The sequence below is a fragment of the Camarhynchus parvulus genome, chromosome 7, assembly GCF_901933205.1.
Source record: "Camarhynchus parvulus chromosome 7, STF_HiC, whole genome shotgun sequence".
Taxonomy (NCBI): Eukaryota; Metazoa; Chordata; class Aves; order Passeriformes; family Thraupidae; genus Camarhynchus; species Camarhynchus parvulus.
In genome coordinates, this window is record NC_044577.1 from 8,344,865 (window position 1) to 8,368,060 (window position 23,196).

The window sequence follows — 23,196 nt, forward strand, 5'->3', positions numbered from 1 at the left end:
GACTAACATAAGTTATAATGGCAACAAAATGGATAACTGTGTTTCTAAACTTGGTCTAAATCGTGCATGTTCCAAAATTATAAACCAGAGTGTTTTATACATTTTTTCAGAGTGATAACCACCTCAGTCATTTTGAGATGAATTTCTGTGTGCAGAAAACAGAGTATCTAACATTTGTAATGCTTTCCAAACCACAGTACCTTTAAATAATACAACATTCATTAAAACAGAAGAGTAGAGCAAATTACTGTACCAAACATCCTCTGCATCTTCATCGCACTCTGCCCCAAACTGGCAAATGTCACAGGTCGATGTCTCTTTTTGATTGGTTTCACCTGAGCCTTCATTGACTGTTGGATGGAAAGCAGAAGAATGTACATTAGTAAAGACAGCACTGTAGCAAAGCACTTCTCTCTCTCTAGAAAAATCTATTCACTGCATCAGCTTAATGTGCTGCTCACAAAGCCGGTGGCCAGCCAACAGTGCTCCTGAGCGGGCCAACAACACAGAGACTTCCATGCTGCCTGTGACAAATCCCCTCAATTACACACTAAAAAGGAAAACCAGAGAAAAACCCTTCCACTTCCCTCTCCCCTTAATCAATGACCCCTTCAAGATGCAGCCCAGGAAGGTCGTGTCCCCACTGAGCCTTGCTGCTTTGTTCCCTGGGAAAATAATGGAGGGGCATTGATAGCATCACATGCTGCCTCGTGTCCTTTACCCATGAAGGCCTTGAGGTGGCCCCAAGGGGATGCTTTCCTCAAAAATGTTTTGAAATCACCTGCCTTGTGGTGCAATCTAGTCCACTCCAAAGGCAAAACATTTTTCTCTGCAGAAGCACAGCTATGAGCCCCAAGGACTAGTTATCTCTGGCAGGAAAGATTTAGTGGTGTCCAGAGGAGAGGACAATCTCCAGCATAGGTTAAATCTGAAACCAGGGGGAAAGTCAATGCTGATGTCTGCAATTGTGTAAGGTTTGTACCTGGCCTGTAAGCCAAAAACAAGAAGGGACTAAAGGGAAAATCAAAATTTGGGTGTAGGAAGAGTGCAAAAAAAAAAATATACTGATGGCTGAGTACTGAAAACAGAAAGAGACCACTGAGGTAGGCACCAAGAAGAAGGTTTGTTAAAAGATCCAAAAGAAACATTATCCATGTTTCTACTGAAGTGTATGAACACCCTTTGGTACCTTTTGAAAGATGCAACACACCCACAAGGCACTGTACCCAGTGATATCCTTCTGCCAGCTGCAGAGTTATTAAACCAAGGCAGACTTTAAGCATCAATCAGCTCTGCTCAGACTGATGTTGTTATCTGCACCTCTGCAGTGTCACCTCTCGTGCATTTGGAGTCAGCACCATGGTGCAGTTTTCTGCACACCTGGGTGCAACCCACCAAAGCTGGAGTGTGTTGGTAGCCCCAGTGACACCCACTGGACAAATCATCTGCCTGATGTGCATCCAGGTTGTTACCAGAGGCTTCTGTGTCAGGGACCTCTGACTGTGAATAAGCCGCTTTTGATATTTACTCAAAAAAGGATGAGAATCCCAGGCTTTCTGAAAGCTGTTTGAGGAGAAAGGGCTTTTGCCCCTAGAAGATCAAGGGTGACTCCAATGCCTGTTTTTCAACAAATTTGCTTCCTTATCCTGGACAAGTTATATAACCTCTGCCATGCTTCCTACTATGTGATAACAGGAACAATATAATTTCCTCCCAACAGAGAATGTGGAAACAACTATATTAAAATATTGTGATAAGCTTAGATACTACAGTGATAGAAATCACAGAAATACCAAAGGTAGATCTTATCTAAAATGCTTTTTTCCTGAGCCTTAATATAGTCAAAGGAAGTGTTGGTATTTTTAGGTATGGACTATGCTGCATTAATTTCCTATCAGTCATGCTTGAAGTTAAACTATATTAAACTGAAAAAAATTCACCTATGAAAAGCATTCTGATTATCCCAAAAGGGGGGGAAAAAAAGGTAGTTTTGCTCTATTTGTACAAATTTTCTCACCTTTATATCCATAAAATTCATGCACAAAAAAACAAAGGGGAAACCAGGAAAAAAACACTCCGGATTTTAGTTCTACTGCATTGTCAGGCTTTACAGGGAAGGGCTGAGCTGTAGTTTTTCTGTTTCCTTAAATGATTGAGAAACTCACATGTTATAAAAGCTCACATGTTATAAAAGCCAAGGCACGAGGGTGGACAAGGAGTCCAGGTGCCACATCCTCACACCATTAGCATCTCCATGTACTGCCCATGTGATTCTGGCCCCACAACATCACGAGGCTCATATGAGATCCTCCCCACCTCCCTGCAGCTGCATCCAGGCCTGCAATGTTTCATTTACATTTTAAATAAAGAAATCTCTTTTACCGAGGAGATACCATTGACAGCCAACTGTGGCAGGGGATTTCCAGTGGTTAAGATATTAGACAGGACATGTAATGAGTGACTACGGCACCAGCGGGCAGATGCCTTCTTACAACAGCCAAGCATTCCTCACCTATCAGAAACATGACAATTGTTCCAGTTCAGGAGGGTGAGAATATATACTTTATGGAATGGAGCTTTAATTTCTTTATTTTGTTATTCTGCAAATCACTTCCCTTGCATTTCCTTTTAATTTAAAACATATGCCCTGCTCTCTTCCTCCCTGCAATGTTTCTATTCATCACTGCCCAGCACGTGGCGCTTGGCTGGGGACCTCACACGGCTCTACATCACAGAGTAAGTGAAATAGCTACTTAAACCATTAAAAAAGGCATTTGAAAGACTGAGCATGTTGAAGAGCAGTAACTGATTTGGAGAAGATCATCCACTCTATAGCACATTGCAGTTCTGAATTTCTATTTGAAAATAACAAGTCACTCATTTGTATTTTTCTGAAGAAGCCCTGTGACCAGCTTTCCACAGTCAATGTGCATGTTGTCATTAAATGTGCAAATGTGCAGCAGTCTTTACTAAAAAAGACAGCTGTTTATCTCCTGTTTAAGCTCTTTCTGTTGTCAGTAATACAGATAACATTAATCTTTACATTTCTTATAGGTCTGTTTTCTCTCCCTACACAAACGTACCCACTGGCATATGCACCCACATCCAGAGCTGACACACACAGGGCTTGTTTTCTCCATGCTGTGCAGATAACTGCTTTGATAAATCAGACATCTTACAACGAGTTATTTTCCCAATATTTCCTGCTGCTTTCTAGCTTGAGGACTAGTGGATGCTTATTTTCTAAGGTGACTCTTTTTTCTTTTTTCCCCCTCACTGCACTTGCTGATTTGCACTTCTGTTCTAACCCAACTGGAGAAAATTGTTAGCAAAAAATAATCTAGTTTCTGGATTTCTCTTCTAAAACAGAGAATGAGACTTCTCATGCATGTTAGGTAGTGTTCATATTAGCAACTATTGAGGTTTTAACACCAAGACCCTGCAGGAACGTAGTAGGGCTCCAGGGAGGCTAATCAGTGAAGCCCACCACTTATTACTCACAGAACTGAGAAATTTTAAGCAAGATTATCAACTCAGAGTCCAAAGAAATGTGCTAACAAGGGTTAGAAGGTCACTAACATTACTTGAAAGTCACTTCAGAGACTATGTCAATCTCCTAAGCAATATAAATTCTCAGCTGTGAAGGCACTACACACAATTTACAGAGTCAATGGACTGTGGGAACCACAACAGCTCCTGTTTTAATCATTTGGTCCTTCTCTGGCATTCTCACAGTGCTCTGATGAGATAGCTGTGATTTCAAGAATGTCTGTATTGTTTGCAGGTCCCACAAGAAAGAAACCATTTCTGAGGCATTTAACTCTGTCTCCCTAGCTGAAAAAAAACAGATTGAAAGTATCATCAGTAGATTGGTTTGACCCTGTGCTTATTTCCTGTAACATGAGGAGAAAACTAAAAGCCCCAAAAATGCCCATTGCCACTGTAGCCACCTCTAATTTCTCTTTACATTCAATCTCTTTGAAGCAAGTCTTCTGTAGGTACAGACCTACAAAACGGTTGTAGCCACAACCACAAAAAATCATGCTAGGACTTTAGCCACACAGCTTCCCAGACTCATGCTCTATTAGGAGCTAGATCAGTGGTTTAGAGGTTTTAAAACATAGACACCAAAATCTCTGTGCTTGAGCTGCTGAATAACCCCTGCTCAGTGTCTTCCCAAGGTGCTTGATGAGTGGCAAACCCAGGATGGTAATGAATTCCTTGCAATTTCCAGAAAAGCAGCTCCAGTGAGATGGTGAGGAGTATGCTCAGCATCTTGGTCAGGCACACAAAGTGCCGCAGGGGACATGCAAGTACCTTGCCCCACAGACCATACTGTGAGCAGTGAAGGGGTGTGGGAGGAGTAGCTGGGGAGCCACGGGAGTGAGAGACAGTCAGGTGCCAACACTGGCTAGACACAGATCCCTGAACCTCTCTTTGCTACCAGGACTCTGAAGGCAATGGGGCAAACTCAAGAAAGCCTCAGCTCAGGCTTCACGTGGCTTTTTAGGACTATTACAACAATCCTTGTTCAATATATTTCAACTACACAGGAGAACACAACAAAGAAACAATATAAAACATCACCACATGCTTGAATATACAAAATATGACTATAATGAATTATGAATTATGACTACTCTGATGTAGTCTTCCTTTGATCGATGTGATCAGACACGTGCTTATCACAACCCCTGATTCTGACTTGACTCCTCATAGTGGGATATCTTTGCTATTGTTGAAAGAAAAACTTCAAAAAAAGGCTTGTTCTAGCTCGCCCTAACAGGATACATGCTTGTTTTCAGCTATAAAATCTAGGTAAAAATACAGATCACATGGGGATGAGAGTTAATGGCCATTTTTGTATTGCAGAATGATAGACAATGTGCAAATTAAAATGCAGTGGAGGAGGGTGCTCTTCAGACCAGCTGAGGTGATCTTGCCATACACTTCTGTCCTAAAAGGAGTGCACTGGGCAGGTGAGAAGGTGAGTAGGTAAGGTGAGAAAGGTCTAAGAAAGGAGGGCAGAGAAGCCAGCAAGAATTTACTAAATGTGTGAGAACAAGCGCTACCAGACAGCTAACAACACCTCACAAACTGCACCAATAAAAGCCCAGATGCTGCAAGCAACTTCACTCTAATCAATAAGCCTTTTTTCCTGAAAGCATTAGCTCAGTCAAAACCTGCAAAGTGAGAAAAATGAAGGGTGCAAAGCAGGGGGTCAACTTGCCAATGGCTCTGGCCTCAAAGTCTGGCAGAGGCTCAGAACGGCATTACTGTCACAATGAAAGGAAAATGGCCTACAGGATTGGTAATAAATTCAAACTCTGACGTGCCTTGCCCTGCTTTACTCCTGCCAGCTGGCTCCATCTCAATAAATACAAATTTGCCCTCTCTCACACCCATAAACACTCTGGGGAAATCACTTATTGCCGGGGAAAACAGTGTCTGTGCCCAGCTCAGGACCCAACACAGAACTTCTTAATATTGAAATGAAATATTCTCCTTCATACCAACGTGCCTTTGATGGTTCCTTCATAGCACCACAGGCGAGTCCTTGAAACCCCCTCTCTGCTATATGTGCAGATGATTTAAACAGCACTGGGGCTGTGCCATACCTGAGGTGGCTGCCTGGGAAATCAGACCCCCTTTCTCAGGGTTTATACTGCCTCAGGTCTCATCCTTGGATGCCTCTGCCTTGCCATTCTCAGCCACGTGCTGGGAAAGGTTAATGGGATGACTTTAGCACAATGTAAATACCTAGCAGGGTTTTTGAGGAGGAACTTGATGCACCCAGCCAGCTCAGATTGCTGATAAAATGTGCTCTTATCTTATTGCTAAAGACCATGCAGATAGAGCCTGGCACTGCTTTGATGCCAGTCAGACTCAATTTGCAGTGTTTTTCAGCTCTTGTGATTCTCAGCTCATGGTTTTTTTCTTAAAAATCATAACCAGTGGATTATCTGAACACATAAGGATCTCAGCTTCCATGTATATATCTGTTTTGAAAGGCATGCCTAAGCTTTAGAACAGTGGAGAAAATGCTTGTGAGTATAACTAACACCAGGACCTCTCATGTTTATAATTTTTAAAAACTACTTTTGTAGGGCTGATTCATGATTTTTCAGTCCAACGCTGAGTTGATGTCAGACAGGAAAGCAGCACTTCTGGAGCAGCTCATCCCTGTGCACAGGCCTGTGAGCTCAGCCACACCTTGTGGGTGAAGGCTGTGCTTCTGCCCTGGATACGGATTCTCATAGTGCAAGAAAACTGTCTGGGAGTGCTCTGGGTTTGGGGAATAACTAGTACAAAAATTGTTTCCCACTACTACCAAACACTGCTGCTCTGTCTTTACTTTTTACCTCCTGTCTTTCCTGGCACGCCTTCTAATTCTCTTGGGTCTTCTTTCCTTTTCCCACCACCCCCAGTTTTCCAGCGGCATTCTCCCAAACACCTGGAGCAGCTCTGTCAACTCAGCTGGCCCCTTGCTCAGCCAGCTCAACATCTCTGGAACCTCAGGAGCCTTCTCCAGCTCTCACCTGGCCTGGAGGCTCCAGGGTCTCCCCTGGCAGCATTCCCACCCTGCAAACCTCACTTATTGTGGCCGAAAGTGGCTGGGATGGGAATGGTTTCCCAGGACCAGCGCTGCTCCTCTGCACCTGCCTGCCTGCAGCTCTCTCCTTCCAGCAGGTGCTCCTGCGGCATCCCTGTGTGAAGCCAGGCCATGACTCTCCACAGACCTCTGCAGGGACTTGTCTGCATTTCTACAACCGTGGCCAGGAGGGAATGGACTCCATTCTTACTCAGAGTGTATTTATTCTAAACAAACACCACTTGCTTGTTGCTGTCTCATGCATATTCCTGCAGCTCCCACAGTGCATTTGATAAAAAATTAAAAGCGATTAGTCGAGGCCAGTTTCTCCTAGCAAATAACTCTAATGGTGTTACAAAAGGAATGGCTCAGTGAATAAAACCCTATTGTAAGCTTTCTGAACGCTGACATGAAACAGCTGTGCTTATTGCACCATTGTGTGGTCTCCCTACAAAATTTGATGCTTGCCTGGTGTCTGTGGGCTGCCAGCACTGCAGATTTAGGTGCCAGCACCTTTATGAAGGTGTACAATGACCAGCACTGACAGTATTTGCCAGCATGAGGAAGAGTAGGCTCATTTAACTTGGCCAAGAGCTTCTCCTCATAAACAGCTTTGAGTAAAAAGCCAAAATAGCACACGGGGACTATTCATCTCTGCCTTGCATTAATTTAAAGAGAAGCCTCACTTCCTTCGAGGAGAGTTTTCAAGAAATAGATACATCTTTTTGGAAAAACATGCCTGCAATACTGCCAAAGCTTTGGTGGCATCAGTAATTGCTTTTATGTATTTCAATATGCACAACAGGATGAACAAAATAACCAAGTGGACATGGCCACAGCTCAGAGGATGCAATGCCATGGGTCACCAATCAAGGCAATTATTAAAGAGCCTGGAAGGAAATTACTGTAGCCCAAATTGCAAGAGACCAGAAGATTTTTCAGGATCAAGGAGAAATAAAAAAGGATGATGTCTGATTCCTCGCTCAGGTTGACTTGCCTGGCCACACAGATCATTAACCTCAGCACTGTGTCAAGGTAGGTAGGAAGCTGCAGCCCAGGAAAGTGCCCAATGTCTTAACGCTTTTCTTATTTGTCAGAAAATGGCCATCACAGGCTACCCTGAAGCAGAGTCACGTGTGAGCTGCTTCTGGCTGGCTGGTCCTGTGTATCTATAGATGGAATCTAAGGACTCCATACAGGCTGGAACAACAGTACCTACAAATTCTGGGAAGAAATACTGCATGAGGTGTGGGCTCAGTCAGAGGAATATGAGGCAGCGCTGCCTTCCTCTGTAGGAGAAGATGCTACAGTTGGATATAAACCACAGAAATTACCCATCTGTGCTTTCCCCGACCTCTGCCAAGAATTCACATCCCACCTGAGGTTCTGAGCATTTTCATTCATTCTAGGCAGAGAGAAACCCCTATCATTGAATTTACAGAAATTCAGTGAAAAAAAATAAAATATCCAAAGCCATGCTTTCACAAAGCCTAAAATAAGCAAGTCCCAAACAGGTGGTGTGACTTTCCAGGGCTTTCCACAGCTTTCTACCTGGTGGAAAGATTAACAGAAGTCTTAAATGTGAACCCTTACAGCTACTCATCTTTCAAGAAACAGAATGAAAGGAACAAAGATAAAACCTAAAAGAGCTGTCTGGCATCCACTTGGTGACTACTTCAGTTTTAAGATCTTTGTCACTTTGCTGTTGATTTAAGTCTGTGTATCCTTTTGAATATTAGTATGGCTAGCAAGATAGCAACATCATACATAAAAATGTTCTTTATTCCAGAACAGATGAAACTCCCAGTGGTAAAAGAAGATTTAGGTATCTCTGAAGATTTCTTATCGCTGTGCAACATAACTCTCTAATGGTTCAGTGCCTTGGAGGGTCATCTGAGATCACTTATCACATAAATCAAATAGGTGGCAGGCTATAAGAATGGAAGCCTATAGCAATTTCATGTCTTTGCTTGCAGACATCAAATCTATCTTTTAGGCAGACTATAGAGGAGATAATATTCCACTCCATTTAAGCCAGTGAAGAAACCCAAATCTGGGTATTAACCAATTTTTGGGAAGCTGCTTCTGGTCTCGACTGCACCACAATTATCTTGGGAAATGACTGGTTTTAAATCCTAAAACATGGATGGCAGACACTGGTCTTGGTTTTAATTTAGACTAAAGCTGCTGTAAAATCACTCTGGCAATGGAAGGGAGTGCCAGAGCAAGTGAAAGTCCAATTTAGTTGATATCCCATTTACATAACCAGCAGTGTGTAAAGTGGATCCACTGTAAAAGTGACTTGGATCTACCTTGAATGCAACAAGAGGAAGAGAGTTTTCTTCTCCCTCCCCACTTTTCTTCCATGTAATACTCCTTTCTCTTGATTTCTGTGGTGTTAATGCAGGTTACACACATGTAACAGAGAGCTGGAGCTGCCTTGGGGCTCAGGAGCATCAAGCTTGTATGGCAAGCTCGTTTCTAGTAGTGGGATCTCAGAAGGGGACAGTTCAGTGGGGTGCCAGAACTGACAGTCACAACCCACATTCAGCCAGGCTGTCACCCCATCACTGGGAGCTGTGAGAGATGGCTCCTAAGCTGCCTCCTCCTCCATGAGCTCAGTGGATCCCCCTTCACAGCTCCTGCCCCAGAATTTAATACTTCTGCAGGAGCACACGCTGATCTGAGCCTCTGAACTGTACAACCAGGGCTCATCCCTGACTTTGCTCCTTTCTCTGTGAGAACTCCCTTTAAAAACAAAAACAAACCCAAAATCAACAACTAGCATCTCAGAGCTAGTTGTTAAGACATCTGAAGATATTTCTGCCTTCCTAAGGCTGCAGGTAGGGAGTCCTTGGGTCTCTGCTGCAGCTGGGGGTGCACAGCAGTGCTGGCACCTAAAGAACATGCCAGAAGCTGAGACGAGGGCAGCTGCAAAGCCTCCAAGTCTTGCTGGAGGGGATACAATATTTATGCAACATGGATCATATCTTTTACATAAGCCTACTCTTCAACAAACATGAAAACATATGGCATCAGTTAATTGCATGAAAATATTTGGTAGGAAGACAATCTTTCAGGACAAATGGGGAAAAGAACCCCAATCAGCCATTTTTCCCCTTTTATTCCCATTATTAGTGGGCAGGTTGAGGCAGTGCCTGAGTACTGGCTTAAAGCACTCCTTGGTTTATGGTTTATCCAGTGGAGTAATTGTGTCCAGCACAAAATCCATGAGAAACACCAGCAGCACTGCTGATTACCTAGGCAGAAAGGCAAGGAGCTCTTGAAGGAGTAGCACAGCCACTCCTGCAAGGGTGGCCAGTATTTAAGAGCAGGAGCCTCCATGAACCAGGTCTGTGAATAAACAGGGGATCTAATTTGATGCCGTCACCAAAAATTTACATGACTGGCAGAAAAAGCCTCCCAGACCTCCACTAACAGGACAAACAGGCTGAGTGCGACACTTAAAAATCAGCCTTGAGTTTGAAGCAGCAGAAAAGCATGGATTTGAATCCATTTACACCAGAACAATGCTGCCCTTCTGAGTATAATTTTACAGACGTGTTTATGATATAGGGGGAGCCACATGGCACAAAAGGTTTAAACATTTAATCTCACTTAGCTTCAATACACTGCATATACAGAAAATTGGAAGCCCAGCAGGAAAATGCCAGATTTCATTCTCACTTAGTTGTGATTAACCTTTATGAGCTTGCTCGGAGTTCTGTCACCTGTGAAGTCACTTGGGGTACTCGGGCTGCAAAAGCCCTGGCTTGCCGCTTTGGCCAGGGGACCACAGCTGCTGAGCTTGAGCTCTCCAGGAGCTCTGCTGCCCAAAATGGGGGCACTCCCCTGCCCCAAATAGCAGTGCCCCCTGCCCCTGCATTCCCCGAGTTTGGGAAGCATAAAAGGGACTGTAGGGAACGAATGACCTGGAAGGGAATCGTCCCTTTTTCTTCCTGAGCCTCCTTGGCTGAGCTGGGTCCAGTTGAGAGCAGCCTTACCCCAGCAGACAGACACAAGGCAAACAGCTGATACATACCACACTTTGCAAATATGCTCTTTCTCATTAATACTGATTCCCACACACAAACACTTTAGCTATATTCACTGATTGCATTACCATTGCAGAAGTGTAATTAACAAATTAAAAGGGAGGATTGTGATTCAGTTTAATTTGGGGGAAATCTTTAAATAAATAAAATAAAAAAAGGAGTCTGATGAGTCTGATGTTTGAGGATCGTTACCCTCTGCTATTTGCTTTAATTCTTTGGACATGCTCTAAGAGAAATGCTTTCCTTGAAACAAACATGCCTGAGTAAGCTGCAGTGGTGGCTACACAGCTACTTAAAGAAAAAACAATGACAAAAACCTCACAGAAATTAAAGAAATCCTGGAGGATGCTAGATCCAGATACCAGATTGCAAATGAAGGTGCATCATCATGGAGAGAGGAAAGGGGGAAATTCCAGCTGCAAGGTGGTCAGACTGATCTGAGACTGACAGCTTAGTCACCAAGACTTATGAAAAGCAACACAAAATGTGCACACTGCCTGCCCACAAGTATTTGTGGAAGAAGGGAAAGCACAAAATCCCCCATACTTGCTGCCCTTCCAGATCCTTGCATGATAAAATAAGCCAGTTCCACTGAGTAAATCAATGGTTGTGAGAGCAGTCAAAACTCCTGAGCTAAAGTTAAACTGAATTTCTCTCCAAACACCAACTGAGCACTCCTGGAAGAATGGCTGTGAAATGATACATACTGCCCCTCACATTTCTGCCAAAAACACCTTTCAGGTGATCTAATATTATGAGAAACCATAATCATTAAGGATTGATCATGCTAATATAATTTTCTGGATGGCTTATTAACCTACTAAGACATGTTTTTCTCTACTTCCCTTCATTAGCAACAGCGATAATTAGGTAAGGACAGAGTAGCAAAATTGATCATATGCTACTGCCAAGGGGGACAGAGAATGTATCGTGGACATTCAGCATAATGCTCTCCAAACTTGAGGTGCATTAATTTTAGTTAGTACCATAGCTATTTTCTGCCTTTGATACAAGGAATCTGTTAATGTATTGTATAACAGGAGCTTATTTCTCTCATATGCCAAAACAGAATTTTCTTTTTCCTTCAAAGATCTTAGCACAAAATGAGATGAGACAGGAAAACATCCCCTCTCTGTCACAGAATATGTCACAGACAAGATGGCCACGATACACAGAGTAGTACCACACCATTTCAGAAGGCTTTAAGCATTCACCCACATACAGAGTAACACATTACCATATCAGAAGGCTTCAGGCATCAGCCCATACAGAGTAACACCATCTCACTTGAGAAGGCTGCAAGCATCTGCCTTTCTTCCTCTTTAGCCCAAGCTTTAATACCTTTGATTGCTGATGCGCTGCACCTGTGTGCCCTCTGTTCCCTGTGGTGGTTGGTCAGTGCCCCTGGGCACTCCATGGCTCATTGCTGTCAGTGCTGCTCACCTGCTGCTCACAGCTGTAACCCATTGGGGATGAGGCTGGGCCACAGCCCCATCCCAATCACCACAAACTGTGTATGCCTACACCTCTCAAGCTGTCCTCTCCTTATTTCAGTCTCCTCACGAAAGCAGAGCAGCTGCAGAGCCCTGGCTGGGAGGCAAAGGAGTGAGCTATACTGTCCCCTCCTGGGCAATAACCCCCAGAGCTCCAGCAGACCTGCAGCATCAACTTTCCCCCACCATCCCACTGACGTGGCAAGTGCCTGTGAAACCCCAGAGAGACAAAGACATCACAGCCATGGTAAATGTTAAAATATTGCTCTGAAAATGTGAGCAAATGGCTTTCCCTGAGCTCCCCCCGGCGTGTGCAAGAGGCAGCTTTCTGTAGACAAATGCATTAGAGGGAGCTGAAAAGAGTTGACATTACAAACTTGGCACTCTGACGGTGTCCTGTATGAACAGGGAAAGGGAGGATCTGCCAAAGAGAGCCGGACTTAATATAAAAAGCAGCAACCCAGCATATTGACCTTATTTAAGCTCAAACAGCATAACACTAGCATACTTAATGCAAAAATGTAATAAATATTCTTTATTCTACATGCACATTAATGTTTTCTTTAAATATGCAATTCACTTGATATCTGCAATCCCCCCCTTCTTCAGATGCAAAATCCAAAATAATGATTATATCAGTCATTGCTTAATACATTCAACTGTGGCCCTGATTTTCATGCATGAATGGTCATTTACATATCATTACCCATCATACCATCCACTCAGATTTTTCTTTCTAAACAGAGTAATACATTTAAAGTTATCATTTTAAAACAAAAATGCTTTAAAAATGGACTTCCATTTCTCGTTATCTTATTTGTGCTCTTAGCAGCTAATAGAGTGGAATATTAAAATGGAAAATTCTCAGTGTGTGTGACAACTGTCACAGTGAGAAGATCTCAGAGAAGAGGCAATTATCAAGGGATTTTTCTCAAATTTGGAAACACCGATAAATACGAAGAGAAAAGCTGAAGCAAAACGTCCAGAAGCAAAACAGTAATTTTAGTACATTCTTGCATTTTCCTAACACAAGTCCTTGTTAGGGGCAAAGCAAAATCCATGTCAGCAAAATCACTGCGGACATGAGGTGCAGTTAGAAGCTCTGTGTGAATAAATTACAATTTTTCAATTAATACTGCCCATGCTCACAATAGAGGAAGGATTTCCGAACCCCCGCCTTTAAAGTAATTTTCTGCTATGTTTAATTAGGAAATTTCTCTACAGAAGGCAATGTGATAGAAGATTAATTCTCTGTTTTCTCACCCACTGTGTCAGTAGACTCAAGTGGACACTATAAACCCCAGTTAAATATGGTGAGGATGATCGAGCACGGGGCTCCTTTCGAGAGGTCGTGTCCACAGACTGTGGATCTCATTTCAACCCAACAGAAATGAGTCAGGAAATGGTGTCTCTCCATGGTGCAGAGCCACAGAGGAGCCATTCCAAGAGCTCCATGGTGTGAGGGTTCAGCATGCCAGCTGAGAGGGTTTGCTGTCATGGCTAATGACAGCGAGCACCACGGGGTGAGAAATAGCACTGCTACAGCTGTCTTGGGTCTGCTGCTCCCCCTCACCACTAATAATTATTCCTCCAGCAGTCCCACCCTGTTTTATGTCTTTTATGCCAAGTATGAAGCAGCAGTTAAACAATAAATAATGAAATATTCGCTGTTGGGGAATATAGCAAAGTCTGTGGGTTTTTTTTTGTTTTTGTTTTTGTTTTTTTTTTTTTTGTTTGAAGGGGAGAGACAAAGGGGGCAAACTGTATTTGTTTTTAATGAACAATGAAGGGAACGAGCTATTTACCCACAGGACATAAAACCCCATGAGTGGTCTCTTGCTGCCAATGCTGATTAAATATCGGGTTAAGGTTTTTTAAAATTGAAATCCAAGGCAGAGTAAAACAATTACTTAGAGGAAACTTGGACCTACAAGATGCAGAAACATGTAAGATATTACCCTTTGATGGAGAGGGCGAGCAATTTTCTCAGAAGTTTTACTAGTGGAGTGGCTGAACACCAAAACAGAAAAAGCATGAATGATTTAGAGGAGGAAACGCAGACATGTAGCTGAGTAGAGACTGAGAGCTTTGCACATTGATTGACCAGGACCAGATTGTTATAATACAATAGAAGTTGCCAGTACAAACCTCCTGGGGACAGGAAAGGTCAAAACAGGACAAGTGGCAGAGAAAATATGTAATGCAGAAGAAATTTAGAAGCTTCAATTCCAGGTTTATTCTGAGCTTAAAAAAAATAAATCAATATTTTGGCTAGTCTGATGCCTATTTATTCCCCCACATTTTGACACATTTATAAGGCATTCTTATCCCACTCTGCTTGATGCTGCTCTGGTTTCATGTAGAGAAACGCTCCAGCAGAGCATTTAAGAAGGGACAGCCACCTTTGCAGAGTCCAAGGGAGAGCTGCAAGGATGACAAGATTTAGAAAACACAGTTCCGTGGTGAGCTTAGGGGAATGGAAATTTTTTACTTTGGAAAAGAGAAGACTGAAAGAAGACTACTCGTCTGATACAAAAAGGAATGTAAAAAAGGCTGCTATAAAAAGAAGGGTAGTCCATTGTTCTCCACATCCATTATTCCTGAGACAAGAAATAATTGACATAATTTACAGCAAAGGAGATTTAAGTTAGATATTAGTAGATTTTGTCCCCTCAACCTCTAATAATTACTGTGGGCTGGAATAAGCTGCACTGAAATGAAGCTGGTGTGCTCAGAGGTGGCTTCTGAGACTGCTCCATGCAAGGTCTGAGCAAGGGACAGTCTAGCTATAGCTGTTCCCATCAGATTGAGGAGGATGGATGAGATGATCAGTTGAAGCTTCTTCCAGAACTACGTGCCTATGACTACACCTTTCCTACAAGCCAGGGAATGGCTGGCTCCACACTGTGCACTACTCAAATCTTTATTTGCACAAATTCCCACTGAAATCATGGCACGCTTTTCGGTAACATAATTAAAACATCTTAATTTCATTTGGGTGTGTGATGAATGCCCGTGTATGGGGCCAGTATAAATTTTTGCATCATCTCTGAAAGTTTCTGACTCCTGCAAATATGGAGGATTTGGTCATACCTAAAACCTTGTGGTTAAGAATTCAGTTCATCTAATCCTGAAGAGGTAGGGGAGCCTACCTACATCTTCCTCTCTTGGGAGGGAAGTTTATTCCTTAGACACAGTGGTTTGAATATATCTGTTCCACTTGACCAAGATTTCGTTCCATTATAATAAAACACCTTTTAGAGAAAAGGCATAGACCTCTTTAAAACGAAGACACTTAAAAAAAATGTTAAATGGACTGCAAAATCTACGTTAATACAGAAATACAGGTAATGCATTTCCCAGAGCAGTCAGCGATGAAGTTCCCAGTGTTAGCACTCAGCTCGTCACCCTCACGCCAAAATGATGCTACCTGTGGTGACTGCGCCCTGATGCGGAGATCAGGAGGTGACAGAAGCAGTGAAGCTCCTAATGCCACCTCCAAATCTGGGGACAGGGAGGCTGGGAACCTCAGGGAGCCCTAGTTCCAACCAGAGCAGTGCCTGACGCTGAGTGTGTCAGGAGCCTCGGCGGCCCGCGAGAGCCACGCAGCACAGAGGGCTCATAGAGGGCTTTGTTCCCTGTCCCCTGGGGCTGCACTTTCTGTAGCACACCTGCCAGAGGCACAGCACAAAGTCTGTCCCCTCTGCACCTGCTTCCAAGCACTGAGCAGCCCTTCCACAGCCAAGGCAGCCTCTGGTGGTTCCTCAGGTGCCCGCTCCATGGAGCTGCTGGGGGCCACACGGGGTGTGCTTTTGCTCCTCTCATTTTCCTTGGAGAGCAGGCAGGCCCAGGGCAGGATTCCAGCTCATTTGCACAGTGATAACACAGCCTTCCAGAAAGGAAATCCAAACCAATGGATTGGGTGCAGGCACATCCATCATCTCCAAAAAGCACATGGGTGCCCTGTGAATGCCTAGTCACTCCTGTAATTACCTGGTAAAGCTGAATGGGCAATTTTTAGCCTGAAGTACATGAAATGCGTGAACATTTTAATGATGCACGAAACAATTAAGAATATTACATGCACGGTTCCTGATCATCTTGAGATTTTCTCTCTGCTTAGTGCTGGGGAAACTCAACCTCTATAACCCTGCTAGAGCAAGAGGGCACAGCTAGAATCAGGAAACAGTGAGCAGAATAAATTGCAGCAAGGCAGGCACTTTTTAAAATGCAACTGTTCCTTCCACAAACTCTTAGATAATGATAGAAAAAATGTCCACAGTGAATTCTGATGTAAGGAAAGAAAAAAAGAAAGGCCAGAACAATAAATGTGTCCCATGTGACAGCCAGGAAAAATGAAGGGTCTGATTCAGGTCCTGTTCTAATCAATGGGACTCTCTCCATTACCTCTGCTAACAATCCCACGAAACCCTTTATGTCTGGTTGAGTAGATAGAGCACAGAGGTAAGAAGAAAGGAAGCCTAGCCACTGAAATGGCAGCTAAGCATCAGGTAAGGCATGCATAGCCAAGCAATGTAAGCATAGCTAAGCTGTGCAATTTGATGTGTACATACAGATAGGCAGAAAAAAAGGATCTGGCCCAGTGGTAGGGAAAAGTCTTCAGTTATCACATTTAAGTATTTGCTACAGAAAATGCAATGCTGCTCTTGCTCAAGACACTGTGAAAATCTGGCTTCAGGAAAAGCCCTGGGGATAAATTCTACCTGGTATGTGCCTGCCTAAAATGCAGGAATTGCTGTGGCCCCAGACACACAGCACGATGAGGAAGGAGGGTGTGCCCCCTAGCTCATGGAAAGGAGGTCAGCTTTCAGCTCCTCTCAGGTGGGTGCCCACCAGATTTCAGGGGAGCAGAACTGCCTCCTCACATGTTGGGGCCAAGCCCTGTGTGTTCACCATGAAAATTTCTTAGGAAAAGCTACTTAGCATATGGAAGATGTGAGTACATTTCTTTTCGAATCCTGTTCAGAGAGAAAGAAGCGTAAACATCACCTAACCCAACCATTGCTTTCAAGTACCTTCTTTTCACACCGAGTTGCCATAAACTATCCCCGTAGAATTTTGTTGTAATTACATGCAGTAAAAGGAACAACCAGGTAATTACCTCAGACTCTGCAATAACATTTCTACATTAAAATGTAAGTGCACGGTGCATAGCTTGTATCCATGTCTCAGCCATAGGAAAAACAGAAAACTACTCATTTGAGGGGAAAACCACACATTAAAAAACCCTCTGGCAGCTACCAGCACTGCCCCAGTTCAGGCTGCTCATAACCCCACTGACAGCAGTGCATGGTTTTGAAAACAACCATGTGTGTTTCCAAGGGGTGTTTTATCCTCCTTGGGAGCCTGGCACCCTGAAGCATACACAGGAAAGCTTAAAAGAGTCCATTTATATGTGGAGAGAGGTAGTGGAGAAATTAGCTTTCTGACCCTGGTCCCTGAGCATGCCACAGGCTGGATTAACAGGGGCTGCCAGCTCCTTGCACTGCTCTCAGGCAGCACTCAAAATCACTGGGGGCAAGGTGGTGTTGGATTAGCCACATTTCACCTCCACAGGCTTGTCTTCCACGTTGAAGAATTTTCTGTCTTTCATGAGCTTTTGCGCTTCATTTAAGCCCTAAATAAAGCACAAATAGCCTACAGGAGTAAACTTTACTCTCTACCTGTCAGAATAATTTCCTACCTGAATTAACTTGTGAATACACCTTAAAAAAACCAGGCACATTCTTCTCTGTAGCCTGATTATTTGCCTGCCTTATTTTCCAAATGCCTTCTTTAAGCTGCTTTCCCATTTTGGATGCAAGTGGAATCATGTTAATACACTGACAGAGTGAAGAGCAAACACAGGCTCAGACTTTATGTGGTGTGTGTGATCTGGTTTATACACTGGTTTATACCCCAGGCATGACCCACCCCTTAACAGTAGTCACATGGGCTCTGTGCCTGCCTAAAGTCCTAGCACCTGAATGTTTTGAAGACATCCTGCTATGAGCTCTCATCATGGGAGTTGAGAATTTTCTCATCCTTTTGCATCAGCAGCAAAAAGCTCCCCCAAAAAGTCTGGCCTGGCTAAGTGAGAGGAGAAACTTAGGGATGCCCCATCACAAATCTCAGGAAGACACTTCAAAGAGCAAAAATGAAAGAAAGGAAGAAAAATCTTAAATATCACTACTTGAAATGCCAGCAGCCCTGATGAGCTGCAGCCCTCCAGACAGAGGTGATTCATAAAAGACCCACCATCTGATAAGGCCTTCTTTCAGCTTAACAAAACTTCTAGTCTGCATTACATCTCTTATTCTGGGATTTCAAACAGGCAACCCCTGGTGCTGGCTCCCCCTGCCCATTCCATGGGGGCTGGCATTGTGGTTCCTGCAGCACTGTGAGAAGGTGGTGGCAAACCCCCACTGCCCACCACCAGCTCCGGGCAGCGCCGCCTTTCTGATCACACTGGTCCAACAAACCAGAAACAATTACCAGCTTTGATTTCTGCTTCCAGGTTTCTTTTGAATCTGAACACTCATGGAGGACAGCGCAGGCTTTTTTGCATCACTGCCCAGAATGTGGACAGGCCAGAAAATCCCAGCTGTCCAAACCAGAGCTGGCAGTCTTTCTTTCCTAAGACAACCGTGGTTGTAGGAAGTTCACTGATGGTCTTGGTTTTGGGCAGAGCAGAACTCATCCTCTGCCCTGCAGTGTTTGGTGGGAGCATCAGTGGCATGCCATGGACAGCTGCAGAAGTCAGGGGAGGGCTGGAAGAAGTCAGGGTGGGTAGCAGGAGTCCATCTGAGAGGATCCCAGCTGCACCACACAACCAACACCCACCAGATGCTCTCCTAGCTCCCAGTTACCACTTTATTAACGAAAACACAGATCCCCTTTTCTGGTCTTACTATCACAGGTAGTTTAATCAAAGAGCTAATGAAGCAAGTGGGAAAAACAAAGCCATGCATTGTGCTGGCTGCAAGAGAGATGCTTTAGAGGAACAGAAACCTCCAGTGACCTGACAGTTGGCAGCTGAGCTGGCTGCAAAGCGGGCGACCCAGCTCTGCCAACACAATGGACCCCTTCCAGGAGCTAAGCCTGCAAAGAGCTCCAAGTGCCCGCCAGCATATCCAAAACCCTGCAGCAGAGCACAAAACACAGTTCTCTCTTATCTCAAAGAACCTGGTATTTATCACTCTTAAATCAGGCACAGCCTTCTTCATCACATCCTTATCTGGATATGGGTTCACCTGCTTCACTCTTTCCCATCTCAGAGCCCTCACTGACAAAAGCACCACATCTGCCCCTGTACAGTTTTGGTCTGCACATAAGGAATGCCTCTTCTCAAAGACCACAACCCAACTTGCAAATTCCCACTTCTTTCTTAGTTCCTATATCTAAAATAGGATTATTTTATGGGAATCATCTCCCTAATGTCGGAGCAGCTTCATGGTCTTACACTATGCCTCTCTGATTCATTAATGCTGTTGTTTTCCTAACAATATTTCTGTGCTAAAATGAAATTCACACACTTTGCATCCCATGAACATTAAAGACTTTTCAGGGAATAAATATAATTGCTCAGCGCATCAAGTATGATTGATCCCTCTGCATTTCCTGGTAATTACCCTCAAGAACAGTGTGCATTAGACACTCTCAGCTATCAGAAGTAGTGTCTAGAGACTTGTGGTCAGGTTCACTAAAATACTCCCTGCAGTATGTGACCTATAAGACATATATGCATATCCTACTTAAGTGGATTCCATTTTGCTCTTGGACCTGCATCCGGCCAAAGGAAAGACATCCATTAAGCTATTCTACCAAACTACCATTATTTGAAACAAAGAAAAAAAATGCAATCACTGAATCACAGAATGCTCTGAGTTGGAAGGGACCCACAAGGATCATTGAGTCCAACTCTTAAGTGAATGGCCCATACAGGGATCAATCCCACAACCCTGGTGTTATTAGCATCATGCTCTGACCATCTGAGCTAATCTCAGTGGCATATACACCATTATGTTTTTCTATCAGCTTCTGCATTTTTTTTTTCTTACTTATTTTATTCCTGTCCTTTACAAAGCACATTTGCAAACAGAAGTTCAAACTTAGACTGGACTCTGAATATTAACATGCACAGATCATCTATATTCCCTCTGGAAGCACAAGATTTTGTGCTGATTTTGGCTGAGGTACAGTCAATTTTCTTCACTCATAGAGGGCTATATTTTGGCTGGCTGGGGTTAAACCACTACTCCTCTTTCAATGGCTACTTCTTATTTACAATATAAATAGATTAACAGAAGTTATGCAGTATCAGAAGCTTCATCTCAGCCTGTGGTCACACGTACCTGTGGAACAGGTACTTGTCTTTTCCCTGTTCTTTCAGTAAGTACTGATTGTCTCTGCCTCCCTGAAAGGTCAGAATAGGTTCTTCTTGCTCTGAACCAATCCCTATTAAAACACTGATGCTGAAATACACTTCTACTTACCAAGAAGTACTATAACTTTGGCTTTGAATCATGTTATTTCTCATGCTTCTAAAACAGTGGCAAATCTAGGCATCTGAGTAAATGCTATCCCAAATAATTTGTGGTCTTTCACCACTGCCAAGGTGAAATGATGCACCTGCTATATGCTTGCTTCTCCAGTATTTGGTTCAGAACCCTTTCAAAGCCAATGAGGACATTAAGCAGTTGAAAAACATTATAGTCAGCTTCAAAAATCCTTGCCAGGGTCATAAACACCTTGTCTCTGTGAGCTACTCTTCTCTCTTGCTACCAGTATCCAAATGGATGGATCTAAATAGTCCAACTAGCTGAGCTCTAAATCACATCAAAGGTACCATTTACAAATGGAAAAAATGATACAGGTCATTCTTGGAGACATTCAATTTCCTGCAGCCTATCTGCATTCCTTCTTCATATGCTTTTGGCTTGAGATCCCCGAGACTTAATCAGAGCTCAATGATTTATTTCCAGGGAGTCTTCGGTAACACTGTTCCCTTTTTTATTTATCTTCTGCAACTGGTCTAGCGCCAGCAGACATTCCCCAGCACCTATATAATGTTTCAGTGCACTCCCCAGCACTTATATAATATTTCAGTGGATTCCCCAGCACCTTTATAATGTTTCAGTGCATCCCAGCACCTGTATAATATTTCAGTGGATTCCCCAGCACCTATATAGTGTTTCAGAACACTGTTCCCTGGTGTGTACTTTGCAGAAGGCCAAACCTCCTTGATATTCCTTCCTTCCATGCTGCTCTGGCTGAGCCTGTTTTTCCACACTGTCCAGCTGGCCCATAAACCAGTTCTGAAATCCTGGACAGGCCCCATGACACCAGGGCTTTTTCCTTAATTGCTTCCACAAATTTTGAATGTCACTATTGCCTCTTACTTTGGAGTTAGATGGGAAGGAGGGAAGGAGTTAGATAGGAAGGAGGGAACCATAACCTCTGCTGTCTACTCAGATAATGATATTGTTGCAGATCTGTTTTTTCAAACCTTTTAAGTACACTTGAATTCATAGCAATTTTGCACCCTGCTCCACTGAAAAGGCTGAGCGGTGCAGATGATGCTTTCAGACTATTGCTAATACATTTTTCTTATCTCTAGATTCTCTAGCACCCATCCTCATGCTTTAATTGGGTTTGGGATCTTAGGTGTTGAAATTATTGTTCCTAGGACCATGCAGCGATCTGTACGCTTCAAAGCTAACCTCTCTCTCTGCTACTAGATGAAGAATCTGTTAGAAAAGTTCTGCTAGAAGAGAAGCAAAGATGTCACCTTTTGATCACATGGCAGCAAATTCCACCATTAGTACACAAGAGATAAGTGCTACCCAAAAGACTCCCACCAAAGATTTCATCCTGTGATGAGTTGTCCCTTGAGCTCAAGGAGCTTTGCTCTGGTGAGATGACTACAGTAACCAATATATAGCTGCCACATTCTCATTTACCTGTCACCTGCTCTCAAATCTGTTGAATGCCCCAGAAAAACTCATCAGCATCATCCTGGAAACACCTACTCCCAGCACATGCTAACCTGCAGGAGGAGCCATGTGAGCCCTGAGCTAGAGAAAAGGGGTGGCTTTGTACAGGAGAACAGTGGTTGTTGGATGCTGAAGGCAACACAGGTGGACAGGATGGTTTTGATGGCCATTTACAGTGTCTCACTGGTCTTAGATGCTCTTTTTAGACCCTAGCTTTCTTCTGCTATGTGTCTGCATCTGCATGGAACATTTCCTAGAGAGAAAACCACTGTCCACATGTCATGTGAAGAGACCTAAGCACGGAGGCTGTGTTGAGGCTGCTCACTGTGTGGGCACTGCAGAGCTGTCTGTTCCCACTGCCCAGCCATGGCCTGACAGACTTGGATTCGTTCTGGGGCCACAAAACTGGATTTTCTCACTTTGCACATGCTGAGGGTAGGAGCTGGGATTATGCACCGTATGCCTTCCTTGTATAGGACCAGAACACGGCCACTCTCAGCACAGTCTTTGGGAATAGAGTCTGAGCTCTACTTGGCAGAAACCCAGGCTAACATTCTCACTGCCAGCCACTGCTCCTCTGGAAGCATCCCTCTATGGAGCAGAAGGCTTTGAAGGCTTTGAAGAAGACCGGGCTTGTGGCAATGAAACAGGGCAGACATTCCACAGGCAGGTAAGAAGAAATTACTATGGCAACACAACTCTTTGTTAGGGGTGGAAGAGCTGTTTTCAGTAGAGCAGTGTGTTCCATAAGGCCTAATGCAAACTTGTCTTCACAGCTGGAGAATACCTGAGAAAAATAGCTGGGCATGGAGATAACTAGAAAATCAGCCTGTACTGCCAGAACACAGGGAAAGCATGGAATAAAATGACAAAGAATACCAGGGCCCTCATCACCAGGCTTTGGAGGAGCAATGCTAACTACATCAACATTTGTGCCTTGCCCAACTAAAGAAGACCATATATCTTCAGCTGTTAAAACTGCCAACTCATTAAGTTCAACTATAAAGTTCATATTTCTATGAATTTTGCATTTCTAAGGGAATCCAGACTACCAGCAGCAA

The 23,196-nt window shown here is 43.6% G+C and overlaps 1 protein-coding gene across 1 annotated transcript in view; it reads right to left on the reverse strand.

Moving 5' to 3' along the window:
• TMEFF2 (transmembrane protein with EGF like and two follistatin like domains 2) overlaps nucleotides 1–23,196 on the reverse strand; it is a 125,172-nt gene that overhangs the window by 52,403 nt on the left and 49,573 nt on the right. Inside the window, exon 5 of the mRNA XM_030951994.1 lies at nucleotides 254–350. Within this exon, the coding sequence (XP_030807854.1) occupies nucleotides 254–350 (97 nt within the window). The remainder of the gene's footprint in view (nucleotides 1–253; nucleotides 351–23,196) is intronic.